General features: G+C 54.9%; 1 protein-coding gene across 1 annotated transcript; it reads left to right on the top strand.

Annotated features, from left to right (window-relative positions):
• The first annotated feature begins 674 nt into the window (after positions 1–674).
• Positions 675–4,965, top strand: VCPKMT (valosin containing protein lysine methyltransferase). Its single transcript, XM_066552405.1, has 6 exons — positions 675–886; positions 1,017–1,127; positions 1,565–1,637; positions 2,586–2,705; positions 3,679–3,783; positions 4,410–4,965. The coding sequence occupies exons 1-6, from the start codon at positions 675–677 to the stop codon at positions 4,422–4,424; spliced, it is 636 nt and encodes a 211-aa protein (XP_066408502.1). The 3' UTR covers positions 4,425–4,965.
• The last annotated feature ends 7,454 nt before the right edge of the window (positions 4,966–12,419 follow it).

A 12,419-nucleotide genomic window follows, 5' to 3' on the forward strand; every position in this document is an offset into this window, starting at 1 on the left:
ATTCAGTTGCTTGATTAAAACCTTTTTTATGAGTTTATTAAAACCTTTTTGCAGGTTTGTTAAGACCTTTCTGTAGGCTAAGTCCTTTTCTGTAAGTTTATTAAAACCTTTTTCATAGGCTTATGAAGACCTTTTTCATAGGTTTATTAACTTTTTCGTAGGTTTACTAAGACCTTTTTGTACATTTATTAAGACCTTTTTTAAGTTTATTAAAGCCTTTTTGTACATTTAATAAGACCTTTTTTGTAGACTTAACTAAGACTTTTCTAGGATTATTAAAACTTTTTTGTAAGTTTATTAAGACCTTTTTTGTAGGTTTGTAAGAGTTTTTGTAAGTTGTGTGAGGGCGGTTTGTAACAAAACCTTCAGGAGGGCTCAGGCTGGAGCGCCTCAGGAGGGATGAGGGAGCGGCTCCTGAGGGCTCCGCGCTCCCTCAGGGCCGCGGCTGCCGGAATTCTGGAATCCATTCCGCCTGGACACGGCTGCCGGAATCCTGGAATTATTCCGGCTGGACACGGCTGCCGAAATCCTGGAATTATTCCGGCTGGAAAAGCCTCCATGCCCGCACCTCACAGCCTCTCCCGCCGCCCAGAGCGGGCGGCCAGCGCCGTCCCCTCAGGGCCCGCCCGCCATTTCCTGGCGGGGCGGGGCCGCGCCGCCTCAGAGCCGCGGCCATGGCGGGCTTCGTGAGGGAGCTGGAGCGGCGGGCCGGGCCGGCGCTGCGGCTGGAGCAGCGGGCGGCCGGCGGCGTGGGCTGTGTGGTGTGGGACGCCGCGCTGGTGCTCGCCAAGTTCCTGGAGACCGGCGCCTGCCCCCTCGCCCGTCGCCACGTCCTGGAGCTGGGCGCGGGCACCGGCGCCGTCGGCATCATGGCAGCCACGCTGGGGTGAGCGGATTCCCTGCCCGGCGCTGTCTGCTCCCTCAGACCCTGCCGATTCCTTTAAACCCTGTTTTCTGTGCAGTGCGGAGTGTCCCCTGCCATGGCGTTACTCCCTAACCACGTGTGTGTGTTACAGGGCGAACGTGACGGTCACAGACCTGGAGGAGCTGCAGGAGCTGTTGATGGTTAATATTGAGAATAACAAGCACCTGGTCACAGGGTCCGTCCGAGCCAAGGTACTGAAATGGTTTGTATGAGCCTTTATTTAATGTTCAGCTTTAACGGGGATTCTGGGTTCAGGTTGAAAAGAGTCGGTTTAGATGGGATACAGGGAATTGGGAATTCCTGGCTGGGAGGGTGGGATGGTCCTGGCACAGGGTGCCCAGAGAAGCTGTGGCTGCCCCTGGCAGTGTCCAAGGCCAGGTTGGACAGGACTTGGAGCAGCCTGGGATGGTGGAAGGTGTCCCTGCCATGGCAGGGGAAGGAATGGGATGGGATTGAAGTTCCCTTCCCACCCATACCATTCTGGGATTCTGCACTGCCTTCATTAAATTCCCCTCCCGCTGTGAGAGGGAAACTTAATATGAGAACACAATAGTTAACTTTGTGCTGAGTCCTTTACTATGTGTTTTTACTAAAACTTCTTTTCACTTCTTGTTGGTTTTTTCTTCTTTATTTTTTTAGGGGTGAAGATGTAACAGAATTTCAGCCTCCCCCTGATTATATACTCATGGCTGATTGCATTTACTATGAGGAGGTAAATGAGGACTTTGCTAAGCCCCTACAGAAAGGTTTCTTGGGAAGGGGGTGGGATCAGTGTCTTTACTATGAGAAGTGTTCAGATAAATATTGTGCTCACGTCATGGTCCCTGTGGTTTATAGAAATAGGTAGAACAAGACTGAACAATGCATTTTAATAGATGTAAGGCCATTTGACATAGAACCAGGGACTATTTTTATGTTAAAAATCCCAAATTGAATGTTTGTGCCCTCCCCCTCCCTGTGGTTTTTTTTTTTTTAACATTGAGGATGGTGAAGCAAAATGTGAACTGTTGAAATCGTTGGTAAATTAAATGTAAAAGTGCTAAGTCTGATGTTGGGGTTCTCCTCACTCTTTGCTTGGGAAGGCAGGAGGAGAAATCCTGCCACAGCTGAGTGGTTGTTGCAGTCTGCCTCGTGTCCTCAGCTGGAGCTTGCAGGATGTGCACAGAGAGCTGAGGGAAGCTGCAGGAAAAGGGAAATAACCTGAAAAACCCCATGTCCCAGTGCCCTTCCAATGGCTTTACCAGCCCCTGGCATTGAGTCCCTGCCTGTTGGTCCCATTTCCCTCCACTGTGGTCTGGATCTGAGCCATCCTCCAGGAATAATTGAGAAAACTCTCACTTCTGAAGCACACTGAGGAGTACTCATTGTTGTGTGCCTCAAGGAAGTGCCCACTCAGCACTGTGGGCTGTTTCTGGCTTGGATTCCAGTTCAGTTTTCTTGGTCAGTCTGGGAAATTCTTCTCCTGTGAGTCCCCTTTTCTCCTCTGCTTCCCAGCTTTTTCCCCCATATTCTTCTTGTCCCGGTTAAAGCACTAAAAATAACTAGCAGAAAAGTGAAACTGGGAGGTCCTCCCTTGGGTGAAGACTTTAGCTAGAGGGTATTGCAACCAGTGAAATGAACTTGAAATCCACGTGGAAAATGTTTAACCTTTTCTGGGCAGTCCTTGGAGCCCTTGCTGAAGACCCTGAAGGACCTGACAGGCCCTGACACTTGTGTCCTGTGCTGCTATGAACAGAGGACTATGGGGAAGAACCCTGAAATTGAGAGAAAATACTTTGAAGTAAGTGAGTTTTAAGCATATTTTCTTTTAGGCTGCTTCACTGAAAGTAGAGGGAAAATACAAAGTTTTGTTCTGGAGCTCAAAACTCTCTCCTGAGTGATAGAGGTGCTTCTGAAAAAATTCCTTCTCTCTAATGAGAGCCCATTAATTAAAACAATAAGTGTTTTAATTGAATGTTCCAGCTGTGTCTTGTGTGCAGGTGAGGAAAAGCAACCCAGGGAACACCTGTGGGGAGATAATGGTCAGTGCAGATTTAACTCTGCACCTGTGGTGACTGCTGAGAAGCAGCTCTTGTGCAGGGTTATATATATAATACCTGTAATATTGCAAAAAAGGAAATGGAAAGGCTGAGGATTCCAGGGAATTGGTGTTAATCAAAGCAGCTGTTTGATAATTAGTGCCTCACACTCCTGGCAGTGAGGAGGGCTGTGCTCGGCTCTGCTGAGGTGCTGCTCCCACAATGAACTCAACAGGTCTTGGTGTTTCTGGCTGATTTCTGCTTTTTTTGTGTGTGATTGATTTCCTTCCTTGCCAGGTTCAGCCCAGGCAATCTGAGCACGGCCCAGAGCTGATGCTGGGGGATTTTAGTCTGTTTTTTTTTTTCTCTCCTCTCTGTTTCAATTGAGGGGGTTGGCAGACAGGCAGGTGCTGTGGTTTGGCTTAGCATGTTAGGGATTGAAGCAAAATCACAGATTCACAGAATCATTTAGGCTGGAAGAGTCCTCTGAGATCATCAAGTTCAACCATCCCTCAGGCACTGCCAAGGCCACCACTAAGCCATGTCCCCAGGTGCCACATCCACACATCTCTTAAATCCCTCCAGGAGTGTTTTACCACAAGCTTAAATAGATTTGTCTGGAGTATTGCAGATGTCTGTAGCTTCAAGTTAGTGCTGGAGCATTTTGAGTGAGGGTGAGGTGCTGCATGGCGGGGAATGTCTGGAATGATTGTGGAACTGCTCTTTGTGGAACAGCTGCTCCAGAGGGACTTTGAGCTGGAGAAGATTCCCCTGGATAGGCACGACGAGGAGTATCGGAGCGAGGACATCCACATCGTGAGCATCCACAGGAAGCAGGTGGTAGGTGCACAGGATCCGGGATGCTTTGGGTTGTTGGGAAAGGACCTCAAAGCTCCTCTCATTCCACCCCCTGCCATGGGCAGGGACACCCTGCACTGGCATGGTTCATGGCACCAGCACAGCAACTGCTGCCAGCAATTCCCAGAGCTGCTGTTTCCTTGGCACAGCGTGAGCACTCCAGAGGTGGAGCTCCAGTCTGACTGTGAAATTTGGGACCCTGTGGAGCCACAGCCCTGCTGTACAAAGGAGCTGCTTTGTTCCCAAACCTGGTGCTCCAGGTGCCAGCCCTCCTCTTCAGCTCTACCTTTGAGCTTCACGTGTCTCCTGCTTCCATGCACTGGTGGGGTGGGATCTCCAAACTGGAGTTTAGAGGCTCCAAAGTAATAAAAATAAAATGCCTGGTGCTGCTTTCCGCACTGTGGGCTCTGCTGTGCCACCCTGTCCCCAAAACCAAGCTCTAGATGTGATGCCCAGCAGCTGCCAGGATTGCTTTGATCGTTTTGGGGTTATGTGATGAAGCGTGAAGAAAATATTTTGCATATTGGGCTACACAACGTGCAGGCTCAGCTCTTGAACAAAACCAGGCCACTTACAAATCTGTCATCTTTGTGAAAATCTCTTGACAGAATTTCCCATCGTGAGATCTTTGAGCACAGGATGGGTTCCCTGGCAGAGCTCTGGAGCAGCGGGGATGGGATAACACCACAGAGGGACTGTCTGCGCTGTGCTTGTGACTCATCTGCACGGAGCCGCTTCTGGCTGGCCCACTCGGCAGCCGAGGTGTCTGACAGCGCCTTCCGGCCGGACAGCTGCGGGCTGCCCGTGTCTGCGGCCCGGGGAGGCGGGGAATGGAGCTGGGCCAGCGGCGCGGGGGCTGTGCCGGTGCCTCTGCTCACCGAGCCCCTCCGAGGGCACCGCGGGGGCTGTGCCGGTGCCTCTGCTCACCGAGCCCCTCCGAGGGCACCGCGGGGGCTGTGCCGGTGCCTCTGCTCACCGAGCCCCTCCGAGGGCACCGCGGGGGCTGTGCCGGTGCCTCTGCTCACCGAGCCCCTCCGAGGGCACCGCGGGGGCTGTGCCGGTGCCTCTGCTCACCGAGCCCCTCCGAGGGCACCGCCGAGAGGGGAAAATGGGAGTGGCTCGAACGGCCGGTCAATAAAACTTGGGCACGGGAGTTGGGTTTCAGATGTGGGTTGTTCATTCATCCTGTGCTTCCTGTGTCGCTCCCTCCTGGGAGGCTCCTTCCAGGAGCTGGGGCTGTCGTGGTGGTGGTTCCTGCACAGATAAAACACACCTGTGCAAAATTGTTCTGCCTTCTGTTTTCACCTGTGCTTTTCTGGTGCAAGGATCTGCAGTGTTCAAGTTTGACACCTTCAGGTTATTCTGATGAGCAGGTTCCTTGTGGCTCTCGGTGTTTCTGCCTCTTGGAGCTCAGTGGTGGCCTAGAGGAGGAATTTTGCAGGAATTCTCATTTTTCTGTGGTGGAAGCAGCTGTGGAAGTTGGGTCTGTGACAGAGGCACAAGTTACTGTGGCTGAGTTTTCTGTAAGAAACTGGTTTTGTTTGCAGGCTCCCAGGAGTTTCCTGCACCTGCCCTGAGTTCAGGCTCCCTTTATCTCCAGTAAGAGAATTCCTTGCAAACTTCCCACATCCTAAACCACTGTCCTGGCTTGCCGAGCGATGATTAGCGAACACGAGAACTTAATTTGGCAAACCACACGTGTTATTTGTTACCTTGTTATGAAAAGAGCTCCTTAATTACCCAGTGGCCTGCAGGAAGGGATTTACTGGAATGTTTACACCAACGTGGCTTCCCAAGTGGAAGCTCTTATTGCAGAAAAATGAGGAAAAGATCCCCAAATCCCAGCAGTGCTGGGGATGATGTCACACTGGGACGCTCTGGCACCCTGCTCGGTGCTGGGGGAGATGCAGAGGGGAGCAGCTTTTCCCAAGGGTTTGCAGCTGATGGAATAGCTGTGTTTCATCTGCAGGATGTGTAGTATCAGCACTTCCTTTTGCACAGGGCTCAGATCTCTTCTTCAGAAGAAAAAGGGAAGAAGTTGTGCTTTTTCTTCCCTGCTGGCTGCTGCTCTGCTGTGCCCTCAGCTTTGGGCCTGTGTCACTCGGGTTGTGACTGTCCCTGAGTGACAGGGACCTCGTGGGAGGGGGCTGGGTCGTGTCACCCCCTGCGTCACCTCCTGTCACTGCCTGCACCCGGCAAGGGGGATGTAAAACCCAGCTGGTGCTGCTGCTCTGCTGCAGCTGGGAGAGGAAACTGCTGCTAACCAGGGCAGCAGGGCGGGGCCCCGTGCCCAGAGCCACCACGTGGAACGGCTGCTTTTGGGGAGCAAAAAGGGCTTTGGGAGAGGGGATGAGATCCTGCTGGGGCTCGGCTCCATCGCGCCTGAGGGGCTGATGGCTGCCTGCTCGGAACTAGGAGAGGGTGTGGAGCTCTCATGGAAAACAGGATGTGAGGGAGGTGCTGATCCTGCCTCTTGCCAGCCTCTCTGTTCTCTCACCTGTCCTGTTTGTCCCAGTTGGACTTGTCCTAATTCCTTGGAGAGTTTTGGTGCCACTTCCATGGAGCTCAGGGGTTCTTTGGAGAAGTCTGGTTGTGACAGAGTCAGGCTCTGCCTGGCCTCTGGGGCACAGCAGGTGCTCAGGACAATTCCTGTCCCTGGCAGTCCCTCCTGCCATGCCAGCCCAAATCTGTCCCAGCTCTCCATGTAAGAGAGCTCATCCCTGGGCTCTGCCTCCAGGCTGCCTGTGGTGGGAGCCAGCAGCACCAAATCCACCACATCCCAGCTGGGTACCCACCCTGTGCCTCACCTTGCTGAGCTTTGTCCTCACAAGAGAGAGCAGGAAACCTCCCTGTGCTGCAGCTGCTGCTGCTGCTGTGGGAGCTGCTTTAGTGTCAGGCAGAGACATTTGGGAGTTTGAGGCGTTTGCCTGAAGTCATGCTTAAATTGTGGATCATTTCCTGGCATGGTTTCAACAGCAGCCCCGGCCATGGGAAACTGTGTGGGCTGTGGTGCAGAGGTCACGCGTGATTTTCCTGGGAGAGCTCCTGTGCTGGCTCAGCCCCCAGCCCTGCAGGGTGCCCTGCCCTGCCCTGTCCCTCTGGTGCCAGCAGTGGCAGTGCCACCATCCCGTGGTGCCTCTGGGGCTCTGCTGGGCTGCTCACTGCTGGCTGTGGCAGCCAGGGGAGCTGTTCCAGCTCCACTTGGATGGAGCACGGTGTGCAGTGCCAGCTCAGCACCAGCCACATCAGTCACTGATGGCTTCTTGTCATGGTATCAGGCACAGACTGCAGCACCCTCAGTGCTCCTTGGGTATTTTTCCCTTTTCTAGGACAAGCAGGAGGTGCAGGGGAGCTGCCAGGAGGAGTGCTGGTGTCCAGCTCTGGCCATCCATGGGTGATTCCTGGTGCTGCTGCAGAGCCCCTGGGACTGTGTGAGGCCAGGACTGCTCCCACTCATCCCTCAGGGCTGGTGGCTTTGCTTGGGAAACTGTTCTCCCCAGCTGTGTAATCGTTTTCTGTGCCCTGTAGGCCTGGACAGATGGATTCCCCTCTTAGAAAATGCCACTTCTTGCCTGCAGCACTAAGGAACAGGGTTTTTATTGCTGTGGTTCTGCTCCCCCCAGCTGCTGTGGGCTCCCAGTCCGTTAAACGGTGCCTTGGGTTGATTGTGTGGCTGCTGCTGCTGTTGTGCCACTTCCTGAGCCCCAGCCAAGGAGCAAACAGCACAGTGACAGCGGCAGGGTGACAATCACCCAGCAGCTCAGTGACAGGAGGTCACATCTGGGGGCTCTCCCATCCCTGCTGCACCTGCCCCCCACCTCATGGGGCCCTGGGAGGTGGGCAGTGCATGGAGGGCCTGGAGCAGGGGAATGGCTCCCCACTGCCAGAGGCCAGGGTTAGTCTGGATATTGGGGAGAAATTTTTGGCAGTGAGGGTGGGCAGGCCCTGGCACAGGTGCCCTGAGCAGCTGTGGCTGCCCCTGGATCCCTGGAGGTGTCCAAGGTCAGGTTGGACAGGGCTTGGAGCCACCTGGGATAGTGGAAGGTGCCCTGCCCATGGCAGGGAGTAGAACAAGATGAGCTTTGAGGTCCCTTCCACCCCAAACCATGCAGGAATTTCGTGATTTCCAACCCCAGGTGTTTTAGCAGCCCAGGCTGGGGATGGGGTCACTCCTTGGTGACAGTGGTGGTGTGCATGTGGCTCCTTGGCCCAGCACTGCCCCACGAGTGCCTCTAGGGTGTGTGGGATGCCAGGAGAGGAATCCCAGCCTTCCCCTCCTGCAACGGTGTCAGATTGATCTGCTTGCTGCTGGTGCAGTGTCCTGTCATCCAGAGGTGGGGAAGCCATGGGACCACAGTCTTGTGGTCTCCTTTCACATCCTGAAACAAAAAAAAGAGAGTTTCTTTTCTGAGGCCATGCAAACCATGAGGTTTGTGCAGCACAGGGGCCCTGGAGCTCCTGTTCCTGCACCCCTGGGCAGCCAGGGCTGTGGTTTCCGGCCCCCAGGGAGTGACCAGGACCTCCAGGGTGATGGTGGCCCATGTTTGTGTCCAAGTTTAGTGTCTTCTTCTGAGGATCAGCTTCTCCCAGCACCCACCCCGTGTAAAGTGGAAGAAAGATGACAAGGAGCAGAGAAAGGGGTGGCTGAAATTCTGTCAAACTATTTTGGCCTGCGGAAACATTTTCGAAGGATGTTTCCCAAATTCCCCTGTGGGATGTTGTCTGGGTCCAGCCTGGGTTTGCCATGGGAGGTTTCTCCCATCCCTGAGAGCTTTGGAACCTTGTGCCCAGGCAGCACCTCCATCTTCAGCCCTGTAATTATCCTGTGCCAGTTATTCCTGCCCTCCCCATTCCCCTGAGGAATGTGGGAGCAGCCGAGGGCTTATGGGGTGACTGGGATCAGGAGGTGAAACAGGGCTCCTGCTGTGGTGTGCCCGTTCCTTAATCCTCTTGTGCTCCTGGGTTTGCTTTTTTGGGGGTTTATAAAAAAAGGAAAGCTATAAAACAGGGAATGCTGTGGAAGTGAGAAGGCAGCAGTGGGCAGGAGGGAAGTGGGGGTGCCTGGGGAAGCAGCCAGGCTGGGCTGTGGTCCCTGGTACCCTGCCAGCGCCAGGGGAAGTGCAGGACAGCCTCGTGTCCCCGTGTCGCCGTGTCCAGCAGGGCGGGGAGGACGCGTGGCAGAGCCCTTTCCATGCACGCTGCTATGAGTTCACCCATTTCCTTCCTCTCCCTGTGACCAGGGAGCGGAAAAAAGCCACGTTTTCCTCTCTGGAGGAGGCTTTGCTCAGGGTGATACAGCGCTGGCAGCCTTGAGGCCCCATCCCGGCACGTCCCTGTCCCTGCGTGTCCCCGGCCGTGCTGAGCCCGCGCTTCCCATTGTGCCCGAATCCTCTGACTCATCCGTCTCTGCTCCGCTCCAGTGCCATCCCTGGCGCGTGGCAGCCACCGGCTCACGGCCTTTCTGTCCCCCTGGGGGCAGCTCACGGTGTTTCTGTCCCCCTGGGGGCAGCTCACGGTGTTTCTGTCCCCCTGGGGGCAGCGATCGGCCGTTTCTCCTCCCGCTCTGCCCGTCCCGCAGTCCTGGCCCGACACCCTCGGAGCAGGCGCTCAGACCCCTCCGGTTTGGGTCCCTGCATCCAAACCCCTCCGGTTTGGGTCCCTGCATCCAAACCCCTCCGGTTTGGATCCCTGCACCCAAACCCCTCCGGTTTGGGTCCCTGCATTCAAACCCCTCCGGTTTGGGTCCCTGCATTCAAACCCCTCCGGTTTGGGTCCCTGCATCCCCCGAGGGCACGCAGTGCCGCTGTGCCCGTGCCAGGCTGGATGTCTCCCTGGCTGCTCCCTGCCTCTCCACACACATCCGTGCCCTCCTGCCAGCAGCAGCTGCCGTGCCCGGAGTGCAGCACGGAGCCATTCCCAGTGCAGGAATGGGAATCTGCTCTGAACCTGTGGATGAAGTTGGTGATGGTTTCTGTGGGTTGTGCTCCCCCTGCCCAGCCCAGCTGATGCCTGGTGGGCTCTGAGGGCTGGCAGGGCTGTGTGGAGGAATGTTGTTCACACTTCCATGGGATTCCCAAGCTCCAGCCACCCTTGCTGAGTTCAGGATCCCATAGGATGCCTTAAATAATTAAAAAAACACCAGAAATAACCTGGAACAGCTGCCCCCAGGCTGCTGCTTCACCCTGCCGAGTGTGTTCAGGTGCTAAATCCAGCATGGCTGGTTTGGGGGCAGGGCATCACTTTTTTGGGGAGTGCACCATTTTTGGGTGAGTACATCAATTTTGGGATGCTCATTTTAAGGAGAGCTGTGTGGATTCAGATGTTGCTTCCCACAGCATTTTCTGGCACATGCAGGACTCTGAGACATCTGAGAGCCCTGGCAGGAGAGGAAGTGAAGTGGGATGAGGCAGGTGGGCTCTGTGCATCCCACAGGAGCTGGAAAACTCCCACTGGAGCAAGGGAAGCCGAGAGGATCCCACCACCCACACCATGGCTGAGTCACTCCTGCAGGTGTGTTTTGCACCCACCACCCCATGTTCTCCATCCCATCCAGGTGCCCAATTTCCTTTGGATTTGAGTGCAAGGAAGGAGTTAAGCAGCTACAGGCTTGTGTGGATTTGGGCCAGATATTTAAAGATCCAGGGCTGGCAAGGGAAAGGGGAGGTGTGATACTCTCCAAACGCTCCCTGCAAACACCTCAGAGGCTCCCCTGCACTCCCGACGGCGGCGGCTGCTGGGGGAGAGGCACAAAATGCTTTGCTGCTCTGCTATTTTTAGCTCTTCCACGGTGTCATTAGAATAATCTGGGATTGGAGAATGCTGCTGTGCAAAATTGCCTGCAAGGTAGAACTCAAAATGTGAAGGTTTGGGATGCTGCAGGTTGAGGTGATGGGGATGAGAGGGACACACATGGCAGTGGTCCGGTGGGAGCTGCCCAGGGAGCACCGGTGGTGACAGGGACAATCCGTGCTGCTGTGACACAGCAATTAATAGGCACGTCCTTAATTACATCCCAGGAGAGGGGGTTTAAATAGAGACGAGGCACCTGCCAGGGTGGGTTATCCAGGCCAATGGGACGTGCTCAGCCCTGGCCCAGTGCTGGGCACACGTTTGCAGCCTTGTCAGTGGTGCCACCAGGCTCCTCACACTGTCCACGACAGTGTCCCCTCAGGGCAGCCCTTGCAAATGCTGTCTGGAGCCTGATGTGTTGGGAATGAAATACATCAGGGCTGAGCTGCATGGAGGAGCTCAGGGAGGCCCTGTCAGGGAATGTCCTGCTGAACCAGGACCAAACCAGCAGAAACTACACCCAGAAGTGGCTCCCTCTGACCCGGAGCTCGTGCAGGAGTCACAGCCCTGGGCACTGGCCCAGCTCACAGCCACCCTCAACCCCCCTCAGGTCACCTGCCCTCATTCCTCCTCCTCCTCCTCCTTTGCCCCTTGGACAACTTGGCAAAGTCCAAAGCTAAACATTAGCTCAGGTGTGGGAGCAGCTGCCATGGTCAGTGTGCTGCCCTCAGCCTCCCCTGGCTGCTTGGACCTCGTCCCCTGTGACTCAGCCTCCACGTGTTCCTCCACCTCATTTAAGGCACAGCCTGGTCCTTCTGCAGCCCCTGGGGCCAACCATCATTTATTCACCTTCCACCCAATCTGTGCCTGGAAAAGCAGCATCTCCCTGGCACATCCTCCATGCCCCCACCAAAGCCCTTCTCATTGTTCTGCTGCCTGTGCACCCTCCAGGTCCCCTTGCCCCTCTCCTCCTTTCTATCCCAGGAGCTTCACCATCCCAAATTTATCTGATTGCACATCCCAATTGCAGCTTGAGTTCAATCTGGCAAAAGCTGCAAATCCAAACTGTTGGGTTTTTCTTTGGTTTTTCTTTTTCTTCACTCTGGTTCTGGTGGGGTTCCACTGGGACCATCCTGATTTTGTGCTACCTCCATGCTGAGTCTTTTCTTCTTCTTGGCAAACAAGATCATGGGAAAATGGCTTGGGACCCTTGGGAGTGTGGCCGGGTTGGAGAACATCCTTCCAATCCCCAGCCATCCTCCTTGCCAGGTTGGAGGAAGATTAGAGCATCTTCCTCTGCAAGCAGACATGAAACAGAGCTCAGAGGCTCATGGCAAACCCTGAGCAAGTGGAAATTAAGTCTTGGAGGCTGAGTGGGACCACGGGGGTGTTTGGAGCGGGGCCTTGGAAGCTGGTACCACAACCAAGCCAGCTGGGAAACTGGGACAAAAGAGTCAGCAGAGCAATGGCCACAAGCCCCAGACCATCTCCCCTCCCTCTCTCCTTGGCCAGACACAGCTCCCTGCTCTCAGGTCTTTTTGGTTTTTGGGAATAAACCCCACTCAAGGCAGAGATGGCTCCTCCACCCCAGCGTTACCACCCCACCCTCCCACCCCTGCCGCGGCTTCCCTTGAGCGCGGTCCTTGCGCGGTTAATGGGATTTGGCCGCTGCGACAGAAGGGCCTGGAGGGGATTAGGGTGAAGGGGAGGAATTACAGGCGGGGGCGGGAGCTGCCCTCGGGGTCTTTTGTCCCCGAGGATTATTGGGGGCTGGATGTTCAGGAATTGCAGTCGGTGTGATGGTGGTTGGTGTGGTGGCTTTGGCACAG

This window comes from Molothrus aeneus, chromosome 6 (assembly GCF_037042795.1).
Source record: "Molothrus aeneus isolate 106 chromosome 6, BPBGC_Maene_1.0, whole genome shotgun sequence".
In the NCBI taxonomy this organism is placed as follows: domain Eukaryota; kingdom Metazoa; phylum Chordata; class Aves; order Passeriformes; family Icteridae; genus Molothrus; species Molothrus aeneus.